This window comes from Callionymus lyra, chromosome 6, assembly GCF_982586985.1.
Source record: "Callionymus lyra chromosome 6, fCalLyr1.hap1.1, whole genome shotgun sequence".
Taxonomy (NCBI): Eukaryota; Metazoa; Chordata; class Actinopteri; order Syngnathiformes; family Callionymidae; genus Callionymus; species Callionymus lyra.
The window spans coordinates 33,211,809-33,232,083 of record NC_141823.1 but is presented as its reverse complement, the minus strand read 5'-3'; the positions used below and the strand labels follow the sequence as shown (position 1 = coordinate 33,232,083).

Here is a 20,275-nt window from a genome sequence, read left to right as displayed (position 1 = left end):
GAGAGACTGCGGTACGATACGAGCTTTTACGATGAAAACCGCTAACCGGAAGTTGCTCGCGCAGACTGCTTGATCGGGGACAAAAAAAACAGCGAGATCCAGGAGAAGGACAGCGCCCAGAATCTCCGTAGACCTCCTCAAACTCCAGACTGTCCTCCAGAAATGGCCCGGTGACACTCTCCGAACCGCCGGGCGCACACTCCGAGGTGAGAGCGGCTTTTGCCGCCAACAATCCGCTTTTTCTTCTCGCCACGGGCGAACTTCCCAAGATGTTGTTGAAATAATCTCCGCCTGCTGGTGGAGCTTCTACTTTCCATCAGTGCTGTTTATGGTCTGCGTCGGTGGTGAGGAGCCTTTCCGGTCAGATGTCTCCTCTCCACGGCCTGGTCTTAACTCCGGCCGTGGGGGATGTGAGCGGAATATAAATCGAGTCAGAGCCTCAAGTTTGCTCCATCCTGCTCCGCCAGGAGTGAGAGTTGTTCGCCTCAGTGGCCTTCTGTCGGATTAGATTAGCTGCTAATCTGGAGCCAGTGTTTTAATTGAAACACTATAATCTTCCCTCACCTCCCCTCTCGCACACGACCACTCAGCGTGGAGGTGTTTATAGGACAGTCTGGTTGGAGAAAATAGGCCCTTCAGTCATGGAGAGCATCTCCGTGGAACATCTCGATCACTAGCTGGAGCAAAGAAAAGCATATGAATGAAGACTTCCTGAAAACACATGTGGCTATAAAACCACTTTGAAGGGATAAACGCTTGTAATAATAAACTATTCTGAGCTAAGAAACTAAAGGGTGTTAAAATTAAAAATCACAACAACATGATCAATATAGAAAAACAGTTCTTGGATTGATCCTTCTGATTCATTTGTGAAATGACCCAAACTAAATTAACTTCTGTTGGACATAATAAACGGTTTTGTATGACATGTTATCATCCACTGTTAGAAATTTTTGCACACGGCCGTGTTCATGTTTAAACATATAGAATTAATAATAAACAGTATTTTATTATCAATTAATAATAAACAGTATTTTGCGAAAGGAAAAAAACAGTTTTCTCACAATATAATAATATGAAAACCCAGTAATAAACTTCAACCATTTGGATGCTTGGGCTGCTCTAGATAGTTTGTCAAGTTGATCTGCAGTTCAGTATCTTGGCGTTAATTGGCATCCAGCCTCATCCACATGTTGTGTGATCCTGGCACAAAGTCTTGTCCCGTTTTGTCCAGTTTGTGTCAAATTTGAATTAGTTTCAGGCGTGACGGAGATAAGTGAGCTTCTTCTGGACCTGTTGAGGCTAAACTAGAGGACGAATGGTTCATGTTGTAGAGTAGGTGGAGCTCTGGTCCGGTTTGAGGTGTTTGCAATAATTAAATATAAACTCTTGACCATTACCATCTTAAAGGGATGAAAGCTTGTTTAGCTAGTATCACTGTGATTGTTGTCATTTTCTTTTCATAATGTCTGGTAACATTCGGCACCTTTTGTATTTGATCCATTTTCCATTATGCTGCTCACTCACAATGATGATTTCTTCACAGTAAATTGCGTGAAGGTGGATGATAATTCAAAATAAAATATTAAAGCTTGTACTGGAATTCACCATCTGTTGTCCAGAAGAAAACACACAAGTCGGGGGAAAGTTAGTGCTTGTGGTGATTATGAAGTACTACTTAAAATTTAGTTTTAACTTTAACTTTAATCCACAGATTTCTTGCATGGATGATCCAGAAACATAAGCACAGTATTTAAGAGAGATTTTGGAGATCTGGTCCAACAGTGCCATTCCAAAACTTAGTATGTGTCAGTCCTCTGACACATACTATTTTCTGTGTGAAAAAAAAATAGTGTTCCAGATTTGAACAGTAATTCTAGTTTAAACATGACTGATTTGGGTATGCAAGACAAATGTACTGCTGTGCATGCCGGCACAGCGATAACCACCTATTTATGGAGCCCTTCGGAAAAAAAAAAAAACGACAGTTTAAATTTATGCACAACAACAAACATAACTGACTTCATCAATGTTTGTTTTGTTTTCTTATAATCTGTGAAGTTGGACACTTGTGGGAGTGACAAGAGGGGAGGTCTTGTGAGAAGATCAAACAGTGTTGTCTTTGTTGGACTGTTGGTATTGATGGCACTAATGAAAGCTAATGTAGGGCTGTCAGAGAAGAGAATGCTATTCATAGTGATCTGCCCGGGCCAGAGAGTGAGGATGACGCTGCTGTTTCTGCTGCACATGTGTTTGGCAAAGAGTGAACTGTGTTGGTGGGATTTATTTGCAAAGGCACTTTGCCATCTTCTCACAACGACCAACTCCTGTTAATCCAGCCAATGTGTTTATTAGATTAGATGAGTTTAAAGGAAATCTGGACATAATGCGGGTCTACGTTTGCCCTTCATGATCCATGTGCAGCTCTTTTAGAAGCACTTAAATACCGACATTTACTCTTCTAGATCAGACAATACCAGCTTCTCCTGCAGCTCTTATGGTCATAAAAATTATAATATATAATAATACATTTTATTTAAAGGCACCTTTGTAAACACTCAAGGGTACCGTACAGATACATTTAAAACAGCAAAACTCATTAAACACAATAAAGTGATAGTTTACTCAAAATTCAAACTTCACTCATTTTCTTATCCTCATAATCTGTTCCTTTTTAGAGTTGTAAGCAAAAATGCATGTCCGTATGAGAGTAGAAAATGGTGCTCACTGTTCTTTGTCCATTTAAAAACATCCAAACACCTTCTTACTGCTCATCTGTAATATGTCAACCAAGTGTCATTAAGTACCATCTACACTGTGTTATCCTGTCTGCCTCGCACATTAGACTTTTAGCTTCCGCTACAAACAATCTTAAAACATATACTTGTTCATTTTTTCTGCGAACAATTTGTCATGTCTGGGCTTCAATACAAGATGGACATTACAGATGAGCAGTATGGACGTATTTGGATGTACATTTTCGCCTATATCTCTAATGAGGAACAGGTTACTCTGAAAATAATCCCAACCCTTAGTCAACATGAGAGTGAGTAGAACATGAATGAAGCTTGAATTTTGTTGTTCAGTTTTAAATGACGTTATTTACCATGCTGCTTCAAGGAACTTTTGTTTGTATTTTAGTGGCCTGGGCAAAAAATAAAAATTAGGAATAGACACCTTTTACTGTCCTAAAACATGGTCTGACTCTTTCCTTGAATAGTAAGATTACAGCTTACATTTTTGCTAAAAGATGTTCTGCAGTGTTTGTTTTCTTCAACACATCCGTCTATCGTGACATCTGGGGTGTGTCTCTGACAGATTTGAAACACTAAATCATCCATCAGATACTCTTTGCGGATCTTTTCAATGTTCATTCTAACTATTACTACTCAGTGAGTACAGCAGCTGTTCTTAGGTTATAATGTTGATGATGGAACTGGATAATACAGTCAGTAAGTTGCTCTAGTACAGTGTAGAACTGTCAAAGTAACAGATGAAATGTAAATGTCACACCACCTGTTGTTCACCGTGTGTTCATTCACAGATCTAGTGTTAATGTGTGTTTGGCTGATGATGACAGATTTGCAGCAGGTTAAGGCGCTAAGCTCTCTAGCTCAGCCATGACCCTCCTGCGGTCAGTATTACACTAACCTTCCCGCTCGGAGCCAGCACCTATACTTCTGATGGATAGTTTTATTTTCTTCTTGAGTCTGTGTAGAGTTTCCTGTGTAGTCGGCTATGAGACTTCCTGTTCTAGGCTGTTGGATGTGGAAGGAAGGAAGGAGGTAGAGCGGGAGGGAGGGAGAGAGGGAGGGAGAGAGGAGGAGGACAGAATGAAAAGCAGGCCAACAAGACGTTCAGCAACAATGTGGAGTATCCGTGTGTCCTCTACAATCATGTCCGGTGAGCTGACGTGGGTCTAATTACAGGACATGTCCTTTGGCTTGTGGAGGCCTCAATGTGACAGTGGACTCTCCAGACATGTGTCAGTAGTGACTGGCTCTCTCCAGTCAGCAGGTGAGTAAGATGTTTGTCTCCCGGTGTTGAGCAGGAATGATCCGTAGCTTTGTGTTGCAGCACTGTTTGATCCAAGAGGAACGTGCCTTGTAAGGAAGCAGGATGTTCACAGGCTCCACTAAACTGCCCCCCGCTAAAACCCCACAGCCTGAGCGGCTGGACGAGGTGTACGCCGCCTTACGCCGGGGCTTACAGTGAGTAAACAAACCTGTGTATTTAGTTCAAGTAAACACTGCTGTTGTGGCATGTTAACTAGACTAATACCATTTAAATGAACCATATAAGCAAGTAATCTTTAGAAAACTCAATATTTCCAATTATTTATACCTTCACACATATGTGTAGTATATCAATGAACTTTTGACCATATGCAAGTAACACGTTTTATGAATGTCTTTATGAATAAATTGAATCTTGGTCAGCAGATTTAATTAATTAGGATTAAGAACCTCTTTGGGAAACAAATGTTTCCATGTCGTCCTGGCCAACAAAAGTTATGATAAATTAATTGTGGGATGGAAAGACAATACATACAAAAATGTATTTTACCTTAAATAGTTGATCTAATATAATTTGATTCAAAAGTAATTCATATTTAAAATAAAATGTGATTAAATTCCCCCAAAACCCACAAGTTACTATAAGGTTAACAATGTTTAAAAGTAGGAAATGCAAAGAAGAAGAAATTACAAATAAATAATTCTATTTAAATAACTCATTGAAGGGGTTTAAACAAAAAGTATACTTGTAAAGAGCTGAGTTTGACATTGACTCTGGTGTGTGTCAGATCATACTTGCAGGTCCATCAACTTGAGTTGGACAGTTTGGGTCAACAGATAAGAGAAAACAAGAGGAATGGTCGCCTGGTGAGTTCGGCTTGTCAAACCGGTTTTGCCTCGACATCATTTCCTCACTGTTCCGTTTGCTAATTTGTCACTTTGTAATGTTAATTGTTGCTTGGTTTTGGTCCGCAGGGCTCTTTGTACGAGCAGGACAAGGTGAGTGTCTGTGTGACGAGTCTCTGTCTGGGCTGCTGGAGCTTTAACAAATGTTTCTCTTGCAGCAAGTAAAAGCAATCGAGCGGTTCATGCGACGCCTGGAGTTTCACCTCAGCAAGGTGATGAATTCATGAGTCCAGTTGAATATTTGTGTTGTATATAATGTTATAGTTCCTTCTTAGAGCCAGCTTGTCTCCCACAGCACATTTATGCTAATAAAATATCAATACTGGAAAACACTTGTAAATATTGTTGTTGTAACAAGGAGTGGACGGCCAATGATTTCAAACTCTATTTGTTTATTAGAAACATTAACATCATGAGACTTATGAGGTGACGCCCTGGCTAGCTGGGATTTATTGGTTGCAGATGAATGTTTGGATTTTGTCCTCTAACTGGTCTTGACTGCCGTCTCTCAGGTGGAGGAGCTCTACGATGCGTATTGTATACAGCGGCGTGTGCGAGACGGCGCCAGTAAAATGGTGGCGGCGTTTAACTCGGCTACCGGCAGCAGAGAAGCCAGAGAGAGTCTGAGTGAAGCAAACAAAGGTTACAGAGAATGTACCGAGGTAAATAAAAGTCCTTTTTTTTTAATCCTTTTTATCCTTGTTCCAAAGATGATTTAAAGCTTACAAATGTATCTTGTGTTTGTTTGTGCAGCACATGTGCTCACTGGAGAGTGAGCTAGAAAGCCATATGGGAGAGTTTCACGTGAAGATGAAGGGTGAGTGAGCGTCTCATTTGATCTTCCTTTCGTCTCTTCTCACCTACTTCGCTCCTCAGGGCTCGCAGGGTTTGCGCGTCTCTGTGCTGGCGACCAGTACGAGGTCAGAAGCATTAATTTTCTTTGGAAATGAGTACGTCCGTCTGTGTCTGGCCTCTCACAGTGTTTGCCCTCTTTCGTAGGTGTTGATGCGCTACGGGCGACAACGCTGGAGGCTAAGGGGTCGCGTGGAGGTCAGCAACAAGCAGGTCTGGGACAGTGAGGAGTACATCTTCTTGCCCCTCGTCACAGAGCTGCTGTCAATCAAGGTGACTTAACAGACCATTACTCCAGAATCTCAAAATTGAATTTAATTAACCTTTATTTATTATATGCTTATTACCACATACAACTTTACACACCCATGATGTTAAAGTTCATTTATTTGTTTATATTCATTTGAAAATAAACTCAAAATAATATCTGAACGTTCATAATCATTGATAGAGACTGTAGGTGGCATCGCTCGCATGTGTTTCAAAATGATGAGCTAGACCTCTCGTGAACAAGAATATGCCTGAACTTCACACCTCCCGTCATTCTTGTACAGGTGACCGAGTTGAAGAGTCTGGCCAATCACGTGGTGGTTGGCAGCGTGTCCTGTGAGATGCTTGACCTCTTCTGTCCACTTCCTCAAACACTAGCTGTGGACATCAATGACCTGGGAACAGTGAAGCTCAACTTAGAGGTGACCTGGAGGTGAGGCGTCCTTTCCACCCTGCTGGACTCCGGAATCTTCCTTCACGGATCTTCTTTATTTGTTTCAGTCCGTTTGACAAAGACGATCAGACTTCGTCCACCAGTACAGTTACCAAACGTCTGCTGTCCAATCAGAGTCCTCCTGACACGCCGTCCATGCGGGAGCAGGTGTTCTATGTGAGTGACAGCTCTTTTTTACACATGGTGTCCAGCACATCACATGACTATTTGTTTTGAAATGATATAAAAGCATAAACAAACCTCATCGTCTTATCATCCTTTTAGTTCTTTTGAACTGATGATTGATTTAAAATATTATTTATTTGTCCAAGGCTGGACATGTGAGAAAACATTTATACGTCATAATGATGATGGTAACTGACCTTAATTAACCTTAATATTGAATATAGTTGATGGCAGTAGCAACCAATAACAAAACAAATGCATCCACAATGACAAAACATTCACCATGACATCATCTTAATCGTCATCATTATCATCATCATTTTCTTATCTCTATCATCTGCATCACATTATATCATCAACATTTTATTCACCATCATCTTTATCTTCACCATCATTATCACCATCACCATTTGCATCACATCATATCATACCATCACATCATCATCACCATATTAAAAAACACAATCATATTATTTTAATCACCACCATCATTTTCATTATATGTATCATCACCATCTTTATTATCGTAATCATCATATTCATCCTTATAATGATGATGGTAGTGATGAAGATGGTATATTATCTTCATCATCAGCATCATCTTTATCACATTGTATCTTCATCACAACATAGTAACTTTATCACCATCATCATTTTTTATTTTCACCATTATAATCTGCATACTGACATATCATCTTCTTCACCATTGTCATGTTTTATTTTCATTATAATGATGATTATCTGGTGTCGCTGGCTTGTTCTGTTTCAGCTGCTCCTCAACTGCTTTATGTGTAGCGGTAGCACCGATGTGTGTGAGAACTTTTGCGGAAGAGTTTGTGTTAGTTCTCGTGGTTGTGGTACAGGCGTGTCCAATGGCAGTCAAGTGAGACTGACGGAGAGCAGTGATCGCAACTTCTGCGACACCAGCAGCCTGTATGAGCGCAGCTGCGGCCCCTGTAGTTGTCTGATAGTGGTGGAGTAGCTCCAGGCTCCTCGTCCTCACTCGGTGAAGAGCGTGGCAGGAGAAGACGGATCCGCACATCCAGGAACGAACCCCAGTAAGGTCTTGGGACACGCTACAATTGTCTCTTGCTGGGTTGGTGTGTAAATGTTAGATGTAGTCCTGAGTGGATACCAAACCTGACCCCAACGTGTGTGGTGTTAGTCTTGATATTGATGTCCAACAAACCCTCAATGTCACGGCCCATATGGATTTGTTTTACCCTTTTAGCTTGGACCAGTCACACGAAACACTCCTCAGAGAAATTTAGGTTTAGAGCAGTATGTGAGTATTTTAAGTCACCAGAATCATGAGTTAGAGGAGCTCATTCTTCTTTCTAAGTTTGTGTATCCGTCAAGATGATTTGGATCTTTCAAATTATGTATGCAAAGAAAAACACAACAACCTCTTAAGTAAACTGTTCTCTGCTGCTGGATTATTGTTGTGAGATAAACAACTATTCATCTCTTCATCAAAACACTACTACCTTGTCTTCATACCTTTAACCTTACGTGCATCAGTCTGACTACCTCTATCCGTATTGTCACTATTTTGGTTTTAAAAATAAGTTTTAAGAATAATTTTCAGATTTAAACTGACATATTTCTGTTTAGTCTTCACCAAAGGGGACGTGTCACCTCAAACCACATTCCTGTGCTGCGCCTCATCCCCCCCTTGGCTATGTTGCTTTCCACTGACATTCCTTTAACACTCATAACAGCTAATGGATGAACAGCCTGACAAACTAGTGTCCACATGAAGACGGCATGTGGCGTCCATTGGTGTCAACACAGGTCCTGAGGGTTACAAGTGATTCAGTGCTTGTGTAGATATTTTCAGCGGCATGTGTTTGTTGTGTCATCTCACTTGTGTTTCCTCCTCAGTCTCTGCTGAAGCGTCAGGGGGAACTTGACAACGGCACCGTCTGGTCCAACTCCTCGGAATCCTCAGATGACTCCTCCAGCCCGGCCCTCGCCCACCCGGCCCAGAGGCTGTCGGCCTCCAACATGCCCACTCTGACCACCCACTTGTCGTCCACGCCCAGAAAGTCCAGCGCCTCGACGCCGTCGCTGTCGTCCAATCAAGAAGAGGACGAGTCCGAGGTCGGCGAGCCGCTCCCGCTGACAGACGTCGTGCCAAACGGACATCTGCAGTCGGACTGCAGCCTTGGAGGTGTGACGGACGGTGTGACGGACGGAGCGTCCGTCCAATCAGCCGACCTCTCTGAAACCTTAGAGTTGAGCCGCTCTAGCTCCGAGGTTTTCCCTGTCGCTCCTGCATCAGTTGAGGAGGCGGCAGATGGACTGGATGGTGGAACCGGTCCAACAGAGCAGTGTGATTTCAATGTGACCACCGTTGGCGAGCATGCGGCAACAGCGGAGACGCCGGAGTCGCCTCAGCAGGTACTGAAACCTTCAGATGAAACGGTGAGCACTTACTAAATTCATCCTTTCAGATGACATCCTTAACACTCAGCGTCTCCGCAGGTTCCCTTTCCCACGTCCACTAGTTTCATTCAGGAAGTGGAGACTGCGCTCGAGAGTTTCGATTTCCTCAACTGCTCTGATCTGGACGAGGATGACGAGGAGGAGGCAAAAGAGGAAGCGAATGAAGCACAGGAAGAAGATCGTGATGAAGAGGCAGAAACAAAACCAAAGGGAGACGACTTGGAGGACAAACACAATGATACATATAAAGAACTGAAACAGGAAGAGCAGCAAAAAGAGAAAGATGCAGCAGTTAAACAACAAGAAGAAGAGGTGGAGGAGAAGGAGGAGCATGAAGAAGACCAATGCCAAATTGAGGAGGAAAAAATGGATGAAGAGGAGGATGTAAAGATGTTCTTCTGTGCAAGAAGGTTAGTCGTGTCTCTACATTACTAGACTTTAAACCAGGAATATTGAACACCTCTACGATTTAATTGATGTGGTATATAATTGGTTTTCGTATCATAACACAGACACGCTACAGTCTTGGTAAGACTATATTGAAGAAAAGAAAAACAGATCCTAGCAAATTAACAATTAGTCAATCACAGTGTGACAGTGGAGAGGAAAAAACACCTTTTAGAAGGCAGAAACCTCATGCAGAACCAGACCCGGTGTTGACAGCCTCCTGATGTGACCAGCTGGGAGGGAGTGTGGGGTAGACACAGGGTTGGAGAAAAGGGAGAGAGGGGATAGGGGAAAGGAGAGGGTAAAGAGTAGAGCAGGGCCAGGGATGAGAACTCTGCATCCATGGTTGTGGAGGAGATCCTGGATCAAGCTCCGGAGATTGAGGTGGGGCCCTGGAGCTCGGGAAGAGATGGTGAATAAAAGTGTGGGTTTAAACTGCACAGGTGATGAACATGATGCAGAAGAGAAGGATAAAGAGGGAGAGAGAGAGCTTGGTTTCTAAACACCCCTCCAGCAATCTAAGCCTACAGCAGCAGAAAAAACATAAATGGCTTCAGACAGAGTTTAATTAGCATAACATAGCTAACATTGTTTACTCTTTAGTTTAAAATAGAGTAGCTTATGCACTTTTATTTGGATGGAGGATGTGAAATGCATCCTAAAATGTTTGGAAGTGGCAGAGACCTCACTTGACCTCATTTTTACTTCCTGAGGACAGCGAGCTGGTCTCTCAGACAGACACCATGCCAATATGTCCTTTTAAAAAGCTTATTTGGGATAATAAGCCAAATAAACTATTTGATTTAAGCTTGTGAAATTATAAGTGAAAGTAATGTGTTTACAACATAAACAAAACGCACAGAATTTACTTCAAAATACACTAATTAAAACACAAATATTAACAGTAAGCGATGAGACAAACGAACAAGGCAAAACATGCATTTATTAAGTCTATACTCTTAACTTTTAACATTTTAACCTAAAAAAGTTGAAACTCTGAGGTTTATTTAATTAAAAAAAAAACATTAATTGTTCGCGTGTCAACATCCCGTCAATCATCTGATTGAAGTAAGTCCAAAGTGTTGACGGCCTTCTCTTTCTTTGAACATGTTCTAGCTTGAATAAATACATGATAATAATGAGTTTTACGTTCGAAATACTACGGTACAACTTGACATTCAGGACGCTATTGCTGAAGACAAATCAAGATGTGTTCAGGGTCATCTTGGCAAACTACAACCTTTAGATGTTTATTAGTATTAAAAAACAAAAACATTACACTTTAGAGATGAAATATGAACCATCAAAAATGTTTTACTCACAAGTCTATATGAAGCATGTTAGCTAGAGTCATCTTTAACTACTGCTTATTTAAATTAATGATCATATTTTCTTAGTTCAGTGGATTCAGTGAGTGAGGGCTGTGTGGTTCCCGATAGGAACACCATAATTCAAATTTGATATAATAATAATAATAATAAAAAGTGTTTTAACCATTTGCCTCGAACATACAAGATAAAAACTGCCTTGAGCTTTGGATTCTTAAGTTTCCGATTGTACCTTCTTGTGTTTGTCTGGACCTTTTTAAGTATTTATTTGATTGTTTTTTTTAATTTTTTATTGTTTAAGCGCTTTGTGACCCTGGTCTTGAAAAGCGCTCTATACATTTGCATTACTTACTTACTTACATCACCTGTGACGATGTTACATTCTGTGTCAACCCGGTTAGCAAGAAATTGAATGGTTTCTGACTGTCTTTGGAAAAAGACCAAAGGAGCAGATCTCAACTACTACCTATGTATTTCTGGAAGCCAGGGAGGTGGGTCACCTTGACCAAGAGACTACACAAGGGATAAATAAGAAATGTCCGCTGATTTTTATCTGCTTAGTGACAACGACGAGCAGGAGGAGGAGGAAGGTGATGCAGGCGGTTTGGAAATTCTGATGGAAGCTCCAGAGGGATTTCGGAACTCGGATGAGGATTGTTTCTCTGAATCGCAGGTGAGTGAATCGTCTCCACAAGTCATCTGTGCTTTATTAACGTTTCATGTGGCAAACAGGAGTCAAGTGTCTGCGACCTGCAAGATTTGAGTCAGGTGGAGCTGCCGGAGGAGGAGGTGGACGAAGACGAAAGAGAGGACAGTTGATTGGCTGCAGCAGTAAAGCTCATGGACCATCTGTTAACTTGGCTGCTTTAGATGAAAATTGTCCATGAGAAGATGCATCACATGATCACCCTCCCTCTCGCTTGGATTCTGATTCATCTTCCATGTTCTGGCCCGTTCCTCCCACTCACCGCCGTGTCGGACAGCTGAAGATGTTACACTCATCACTGACAAACAAGCTCTTCCATTGTGGCTGAGTTTGTGCACATATTTGCCTTCTGGTTTTGACCACAACCTCAGCCTCCATATTTTCACACCGACACATTGCCTTGGTAACACAACCATCGTGCAGAGTTCAGAGGTCCGGGAGAAGCAAGTGGTCTTCACGTTCAGTGACTCAAAGCCAAATCTTTTTAAAACAGTATTCGTTGACACAGTGTTCTTTCAGGAAAGAGCCTGGAGCTCCTGCACAAAGTGCTTTCATGGAGCATGTGATGTGATATTTTTATCCCTCGCTGCTGAGGGGTGTCTTCGGAAGACAAATAACTCCTGGAAACCAGAGGGTCCCGACACATCATGCTCATTCCGCCATGAACATGAGTCCAACAGTTTTACGAACGTATGAGCGGTTTGCAGTGCAGAAGTATAATCAAGCGTGCATGCGTCACTGCCGCCATGTTTGTATCCGTGTGTGTGTGTGTGTGTAAGCTAAAGCTCCTTCTGGAGACGCCAACAGGTCTGCAGCAATGTACGTGAGACGCCTCAGTGGGGCGCTATAGTCACATCGTCGTGCTTTACATTGATCTCTGTGCTCATTCTGAACAAAAAGTGCCTCCAGTGACGTTGAAATGGGAAAATGCCACAGCAGGAGAGATCTGACGAAAGTTAGTGTTTATTTTCTCAATACCTTTGGAGCGTGAAAAGAGATATTTACTGTTTCATATAAAGAAGTGTTTATGTTCAAAATGTTTATGTTCAGAAATGTTAATTCTTTATAAAGCTTTCTTTCAAACACAGACATCTGCGTTTTTCTCTCCGAAGACCTGAAGTACAAACTGATTGAAGCACTTAGAGACACCTGTCACTTTAGAGAAAATGTAAATGTTTTATTAAAACTAGTTGTTGAATAGTTTGGGCTATTTTAGTCACATGATCCTTATTAATTTGTATGTATTAATTTCGGCAGTGTCGTTTAATTCTTCCCAAATTTACTTTTTACACACAAATAGACATTGGAAGCAGAAATATTTAATGATCATTAAACATCTTTATTCTAAAAATACAGTAAAAAAAACAAAACTCATTGATTTAAAACAAATCTTTGTACTCAAGCGTTGAAATTAACTATTGCAGGACAGTTTCTTCTGTTGGGAACTTCAGAACAATCCCTCCTCCACCCACTGCTCCCAACAACCCCCTGAACATGCTACTTATTGAACAGTGCAGGTAAACTGGCTCAGCCATGATAATGTAAACAGTGTTAAACGGTTAAAATCTTCGACAAAACAAGAAACTGTCGAATCTGACATCCATGGTAGGAAATGGTCAGTAAAAACATTGAAACACGCTGGTCCAGGAGAAACAAAATGATGTGCCCGCAGCTTCAACTGTTGATGAAGAGCGAAGCGTCAACAGCATCACACAAAGACATATCTAATGGGGGTTCACAACAAACTTGAATTCTGATGGCAATAAAATAAAAGATAACACCACCACTCTGAAGTTCAGATTTTTCAACTTAATAATAAGATGTCCACTGCTCCAAAATGCTGTGACACAGCACACTGGAACAACAGCAGACTGACACCTGCCTCTTTTCTCTCTTCTGCACCTCTACAAACCATTTGCTCATGTTTGGTGTGAACCCCACTTTAGGATGGTCGAGGTACTGATCTCTGATGACGAGTTTTCGTCACCTGAAACTGAGCGGCTGCTCCACTGACGCCCCGAGCTGCTTCAACGCTGTGCAGAGTCCAGCCTTTAGCTCTGAATAGTCCGGTGCCTCAGAGTACTGCAGAGCCACCACAGCCGCCAGGAACTTCTGGAACAGGTCTATGAGTGGCACAAACAGAGAGACATTCAGAGGCTGCAGGTGATCACACGACTACACAACTTCACTTACAGAAAGGCTTTTTCTTCTGAAAGCAGTGTCTCATCAGCACCGAGATGTCCTTCATACACCTGAAGTTACAACGTTACTTATAATCCTCTCAACACAACTTTTATGCTTCAACACTCACTTTTGCTTCTCGGCTGCCACCTGAGCCGGCTGGGTGATGTCGGTCCAGGGCAGCGGCCCAGTGTGCCAGCGAAGCATGCAGAAACCCAAAGACTGCAGGTCACTGCGGCGCGATGGAGCTGAGGCAGAAACATTATTTTGTTTTTCTTATACTAGAGTTCCAATTGTGTGCTCACTTTTGCACAATAAGATTGATGTGTCTGATTGCTGCCATCTAGCGGGCGGTCGAGGCATAGCACAGAAGTTTATCAGTCGAACTCACCCGCTCCCTTGTGGGCGTCAAGGCTCATGAACTCAAGAGTTCCCTCATGTGGCGTCCTGCTGCCCTCACGACACTCCACATGCTGCCCACTGGGAGCATATCTGAAGGAGTGACCGTAGCCGGCCAGGTACACCTTTGCACACAGTGGTGTCAAAGTAAGACCAAAGATACGTTTCTAACACATCAATCATGTCCTCAGGTCTGACCTTGGATCCTTTGATGAAAACATTTTCGGCACAGATGTCCCCGTGAACGTACTCGTTGGAGTGGACATACTCCAGAACATCAATCTGAGGACACACAGTACACACACACGTGTATAATAACTTTCATCAGACATGATTATCTACTCACAATTCTGGAGGCCAGCTGGAGGACAGTCGTCTCTGGAAGACACTCGTTCGTCTCCATGATAGATTGGAGAGACTGACCCATACTTGAGAACGTCAGGAATCTGTGGATACAACACCTTCACTCACAAACCTTAATACAGTTTTCATGCACATACAAATTAACGTTTAAAACGACAACAAAACTTCATGAATTCAACTTCTTCACTGCAGAACCTATGGACGTCTACACACTTAACTCACTAGTAAAAACACCTGTGACACACGTGTGAACATGTGGTCTCACCTGTACAGATCTGCATGCATCCCAAACCCCTGACATGAGGGAATCCCAAGGAAATCCACCTTGTTTTGTTTGATCCATTTTTCAACTGATGATGACATAATAGACAAAAGGATGAAGAACTTGTCAGAATGCTGAGCTGCTTATTTTCAAAATTCTTTACTGACTGCACATTTCTATTACAGTACAATCAAAAACATAACAACAAATAATAAAATAATGTAAGCTAAACATAAGCTATGTTTTAATGTTGTTTTTACATTTTCTACACTTTGGTGCATCTTGACATATTTTAGACGAAGGATATTTATTTGAATACAATCTCTTATTTGTGAAAATAGGCATTTCACATTTCAAATTCATCTTAATGTTTTTTACGATATTTCACACAAGTATCGTAAACAACATACATATTTGTACAGAACAGAAAAAACATCACACAAAACAACGAACACATTTAAGGGTGAAAGTTTCTCCTTTCAACAGTCAAACAGATCAATGGAAAATTGTTCAAATTACTATTGTTTTGTAGTTTTTTTGTTATGAATGCCATTGATATTGTTGTTGGAAAGTTTTCTCTTCATCTCTGAATGACACAGAGCTCATGCAAGTTTCTTTCATTGCTCCACTGGGCACTTCACAAACTTCTACCTTCTACCTCTACAATGATAATGAAACTCACCAGATGAAGGTTTCGCTGCTCTCTGCATGAAGTTCTGTTCATTAAAAAGTCTTCCATCTTTAGCCCCCTGAGAAACAAACAGTTGTGATACACAAGTTAAGATCACAATACACGACAATTAAAATAATAGTAATCACAGGTCAGACGACCTGTAACATACTAAATGATGTCACATGAAAATATACTGTCAATTTTAATAGCATAATAGCATTGCATTAATAGCAAGATCCTACGTTGTTCAATTGATAGATTCTCTACTAATAATGACAGATATGCTTTGTGTGTTCAAGTTTGTGTTATAATGTGGGTAATAAATAAGGAAGATGATAAATATGATGGAGGGGAAAAAAGGGGATGAGTGTGAAGATTGACAGGAGTGATGGTCTGAATGAGTGAAGCTTCCAAGAGTCTGGCTTCATGTATTTTTCCTAATTAACTGAGCAGGAACGCCTGGAGAAGTTCATTTTTTCATTAATTTTTTATGGAAGTGTCTCATTGTATTGCTTGCTTTAGGTTTTTTTTTACAGTTGTATTTACCAAACTTGAACATTGAGCCCTATGTTTCTTTGTTTGAACCAGAGATTAGGATTTTAACCGCAAGTTTTTTAGGGGGTTGATCGCTTTTGTCAATTTTGTTTTAAAACAAACTATTAAGTTATTCCCCAGTTGAGTAATTCTAATTTATTCATTAAATATTGGGCTGTGATAAAAACAACAACTTTATAGTTAATTAAAACTTTAACTTTGCCTCTGAATATGCTTTGTCAGGTGTTTTTTGTCAACTTGGGTTCATTTCCATCACATGTGTCAGTGGGACTGAACCAGAAGATACAGTACAAAGCAGAAAACTACACATCCTCTTTGTTCTATTTACCACGACAGATCGTCCGTAAATCTTCAGCAGCCCTCTTCCCTCACTTGTGACCAAGATACTTAAAGTAGAACCTCCTCCCTAACCCGGAAACATATTTAATTCCAGCCAATATCAAGCTGTCAAGTACTTTTTTAAAACAGTGTGAAGAACTGTGAAAAGTAGACAACATGAACTTACCAACTTGAGTATATAATCTGATTCTTTGGAGCCGGAACATGATGCTATTTGAGAGGAGAAGAAACAACTAGTAAGGTCTTTATAAAGTCAGAAGATTCACTAAGATGAAAAATATCATGGATGAAAAGTTCTAGAGCTACATCAGTTTTTTACATAGTTGTTTCGACTTCTTTATATCTATAGACTCCAAAAATGTGCGCCACAATTGTAGGCCCAAATTAACATTAAAGATAAAAACATTACTAAATCTGATCTATAAATAACGCTCCTCGTGTGTGATATATTGGGGACCTGAAAAATACAAATTGACAAGAAATGCTTTACCTCCATAATAGATCTCTGTCACATGCTGACTCAGCACTTTGAGCAGGGTCCACTTCTTGCCACTTGTATCCGTCAGTTCTACTCCTTCACAAAGTGGCTCAACGGATGAAGCATTTTTCCCTTTTTTCCCTTTCCCTGAGAAGAGTTTATGAAGTTAGCACACTTGAAACAAAATAAGCAGATTTGAGATCAGTTATCCATGTCTGAACATGAACACACCACTTATCTAGTCTCATCCTTTGTGTTAGTTGACACGCCAGTTCACCCCAGTGTACATATAGACCAGGGGTGGCCAACCCGGTCCGCAAAGAGCCGTGGGTGCAGGTTTTTGTTCCAACCGATAAAGCATGTACAGTTTAACCAATGAGGTTTCAGCTGAACAAGCAACACCAGACTGACAATCAACTGATGACACTCCTAAGACACCTGATTGGTCAAAATGTGTCCTCTTGAATGGTTGGAACAAAAACCTGCACCCACTGCGGTTCTTTGAGGACCGGGTTAGCCACCCTGATAGAGACGATAACTCACGTCACTTTTTGAGCGAGTTATATTTATTCATAAACAAACATAGCCAGGATAATCATTCACCTTTTGAAGGAGTCACAGCTTTTGTTGAAACTCGAGATTTGGGTGGCGTTTGGTTGGCTATTGACTCGGCAGGCTGTTCTGCCCTTCCTCTGACTATAATCACAAACCAGTAATTAGACAGAATAATGAATAGAAGAGTCATTATATAGACTATGTACTCTCTGCAAGCAGGGAACTTTAGACACAGGTGTTAAGAAGTAAAAACAAAGTCAGCTGAACAGCTGTTTTAGTAGGTTAACCAGGATCCTCGACTGTTTTTGCTGCGATAACTTGAAAAAAATACCTTTGATAGGAGATCTGCCAAGAGTTTGCTCCATCAGCAGGTCACCACAAGGTTTTCCAGGAGACTCTTTAGGTTTCCCTCTGGCTACAGTTGAAGATCCAGAACCAAGTTAATTATAAAGAAAACTAAAACTATTTTCTTTTTCTTACCAGGAGATTTCAAATGAGCAAAGGATGAATCATTCTTTTCCACTGCTTCAGTTTTTCTTCTCTTTGGTGAAGACCTTGTAATGCATCCACTGCTATCTGTGAATAAAATAACTTCCAACTTTAAAACCACAAACCTCACAAGGTCGAACCATCTAACATGATTTTATACCCTTCAATGGATCGTCAGTCTGGTCATCCTCATTGATATTGAAGGTAGCGAGAGATTTACGAGTCTTACGTAGTGAAAGATGAGGAGCAGAAGTGAGAACTGAAGCTGATGCAAAAAAAGAAAAAATACGTCCATATTTTAAAAAATAGAAAATTATATTGACAATGACATTTTTTTTACTTTGTTAATGACACCAAAGACTATTGTAGCTGATTGAGAATTAGAAAAAGCATTATGTTTCAAGTTGAAAATGCTTAAAGCTGTTGTGAGCTCTGGTTTGAGAAATATCTATTCATTAGTGATCCGTAGCAGCAAACAAAAAGACAATCACATAAATGTGGTAATAACCTAAAACACGCATTATAGGCAACTTTTAGAATATGGACAAAAATATACAAAAGGAATGTGTAAAGTGAACACTTTTGCATTTTTTGCCAATTCATTTACACATTAATTTATGCTGTATTGTCCTATGTACGAATAATAGAGTTCCCATTGAGTCACCAAATTAGTGCCTGGTGCTTAAGAAAGCTTAAGAAGAAATAAATCTGCTAAATGGGGTGAAGCCATCTTTTTAATCTTACTGCACATTTTCCTTTAAAAAAAATAAACTAAACATAATCAGAGTGTCTGTGAAAATTTGCATCTCAAATAAGAACAAAAGTTTCTAACTTCTTCAACGTCTCGACTATATTCTCTATTCATCCCTTGGATTGAAAACAGAATTTTAGCAGCAGAGTACGTGTGCTACTGTAGGATTACACATTTAGTTAGTAAACTTACCGTGTCCAACCTCTACACTCGGACTGGAAAGATGTGATTTCTTATCTGACAGACTTGTTGTTGCTGCTTCATCTTCTTCTGGACATGGAAGTTTCTCGCCACATGACGGACAAAATTTAAAACATGGCTGCAGGTCTGTTCCACATTGGGGGCAAAAATTAAAAGGCATTCTGAAAGATAAACAGAATAAGCAGCTTATTTAATTTTGTGCTCAATTCAAATGACACCTGCATATGACTCCCCATGGTGCTGGTACTGTCAAGCAAAGTTAATACAATGTTATATATTTTGAGTTAAATAAAAACTCGCTGTTGAGATTTGATCGTAAAGGCAAAAACGTAATATAAAGTTGGAAATCCAAACGGCTTTAGATTTAATACTTGTGAATTCATGTGGGTTTGAAGTCTTATTTTTTAAAGCAAAAAACTCATCTTTAATGTGTAAAATGTGTTTTTCCTTTCGATAGATTAACGGCTGTTAACTTTACTACTAGCGATATTAAAATTGTGTGCTTTCATTTTCTGTTCTGACAAGGAAGGTTTTCGTCCATTTATAGCTGGAGAATAATATCGTTTACGAAGCTAGTATGGATGAAGGACTTCACTGTAAGAGCATAACAATCGAGTTTTAAACATAAAAAGGATCCAGACTCACCTGGCTAAAAACTACCAACAACAGTGTTGATGTTCTTCTTCATCCTGTCATGACTAAAGCTTCAGCTCTACGAGTGAAAGGTGCTGCCCCCCAGTGGCGGCTGGCCCATAGAGGGCGCTGGGGCACCGCCCACCTCCCAACGATTTGGCTGTTTTTATTTATCTTTTTATCTTTTATTTATTATTTTTTTTTTTTAAAATGATCATCAACATTTATCATTTTGTATGTTTGTAGAAGTCTTCTCATTTATAAACTATAACTTCATTGATTATCGTTCTGAGTATACGATATACAGTATATACGATTATATAGGACGTGACTTTTCGACTGTTCGATTCCCACTCTCGACTTTTATTTTAATTTTCAAATTTATTTTTTTTTTGCAGTGTGTGTTTGTGATAATTTTTTTAGAAAGTTTCTCTAATGTTCTGGTGGACAGGACAGGTTAGTTTTTAAATCATTTAGTTCATTCAGTATGATGTATGTTATAGTATCATTAAAATATGTTTTCATTTGTATCTAAACGAGCAATATAAACATTACTATCCATCATTAGCTAAAAGTTATAAGATTAAAGTGTTTCTACATGTAATATATAGGATAGGCAGGATAATGTACTGGAGAAGAGCTCCACCTAGAATATTTTCCACCAGCCACCACTCCTGTCCCCTATAAAACAATAGTATTACTGCTAAACGCTGAAATGAGAACATCTTTTAAATTAATATTATCATGCACTATTTCATAAACCTAGCTGTGACTAGAGAGATTTCATAAGAAAAAAAAATGAAT

General features: G+C 40.3%; 2 protein-coding genes across 4 annotated transcripts; one reads left to right on the top strand and one right to left on the bottom strand.

Moving 5' to 3' along the window:
• Positions 1-73: 73 nt before the first annotated feature.
• Positions 74-12,675, top strand: LOC148078859 (rho family-interacting cell polarization regulator 1-like). Of its 2 annotated transcripts, none has more exons than XM_087792862.1 (16): positions 74-206; positions 3,930-4,017; positions 4,078-4,211; positions 4,805-4,883; positions 4,992-5,015; positions 5,081-5,134; positions 5,435-5,584; positions 5,676-5,739; positions 5,799-5,842; positions 5,922-6,047; positions 6,329-6,477; positions 6,546-6,654; positions 8,548-9,066; positions 9,151-9,521; positions 11,448-11,559; positions 11,619-12,675. In XM_087792862.1, exons 3-16 carry the CDS (start codon positions 4,120-4,122, stop codon positions 11,703-11,705), a joined length of 1,980 nt encoding a protein of 659 aa, XP_087648988.1. In that variant the 5' UTR covers positions 74-206; positions 3,930-4,017; positions 4,078-4,119; the 3' UTR covers positions 11,706-12,675. The 2 variants fall into 2 exon arrangements, with proteins under 2 accessions (XP_087648988.1, XP_087648987.1); XM_087792861.1 differs by having other exon boundaries at positions 8,548-9,090.
• Positions 12,676-12,932: 257 nt separating this feature from the next.
• vrk3 (VRK serine/threonine kinase 3) lies at positions 12,933-20,176 on the bottom strand. 2 transcript variants are annotated; one of them, XM_087792857.1, is made up of 17 exons: positions 19,484-20,176; positions 18,830-18,999; positions 18,047-18,151; positions 17,878-17,973; positions 17,729-17,812; positions 17,446-17,538; positions 16,855-16,989; positions 16,531-16,574; positions 15,480-15,546; positions 14,801-14,885; positions 14,519-14,618; positions 14,371-14,454; positions 14,165-14,297; positions 13,904-14,021; positions 13,786-13,844; positions 13,580-13,715; positions 12,933-13,270 (listed from the first exon to the last, which is right to left on the bottom strand). In XM_087792857.1, exons 2-17 carry the CDS (start codon positions 18,996-18,998, stop codon positions 13,267-13,269), a joined length of 1,512 nt encoding a protein of 503 aa, XP_087648983.1. In that variant the 5' UTR covers position 18,999; positions 19,484-20,176; the 3' UTR covers positions 12,933-13,266. The 2 variants fall into 2 exon arrangements, with proteins under 2 accessions (XP_087648983.1, XP_087648984.1); XM_087792858.1 differs by lacking the exon at positions 18,047-18,151 and having other exon boundaries at positions 12,933-13,715.
• Between the last annotated feature and the right edge of the window lie 99 nt (positions 20,177-20,275).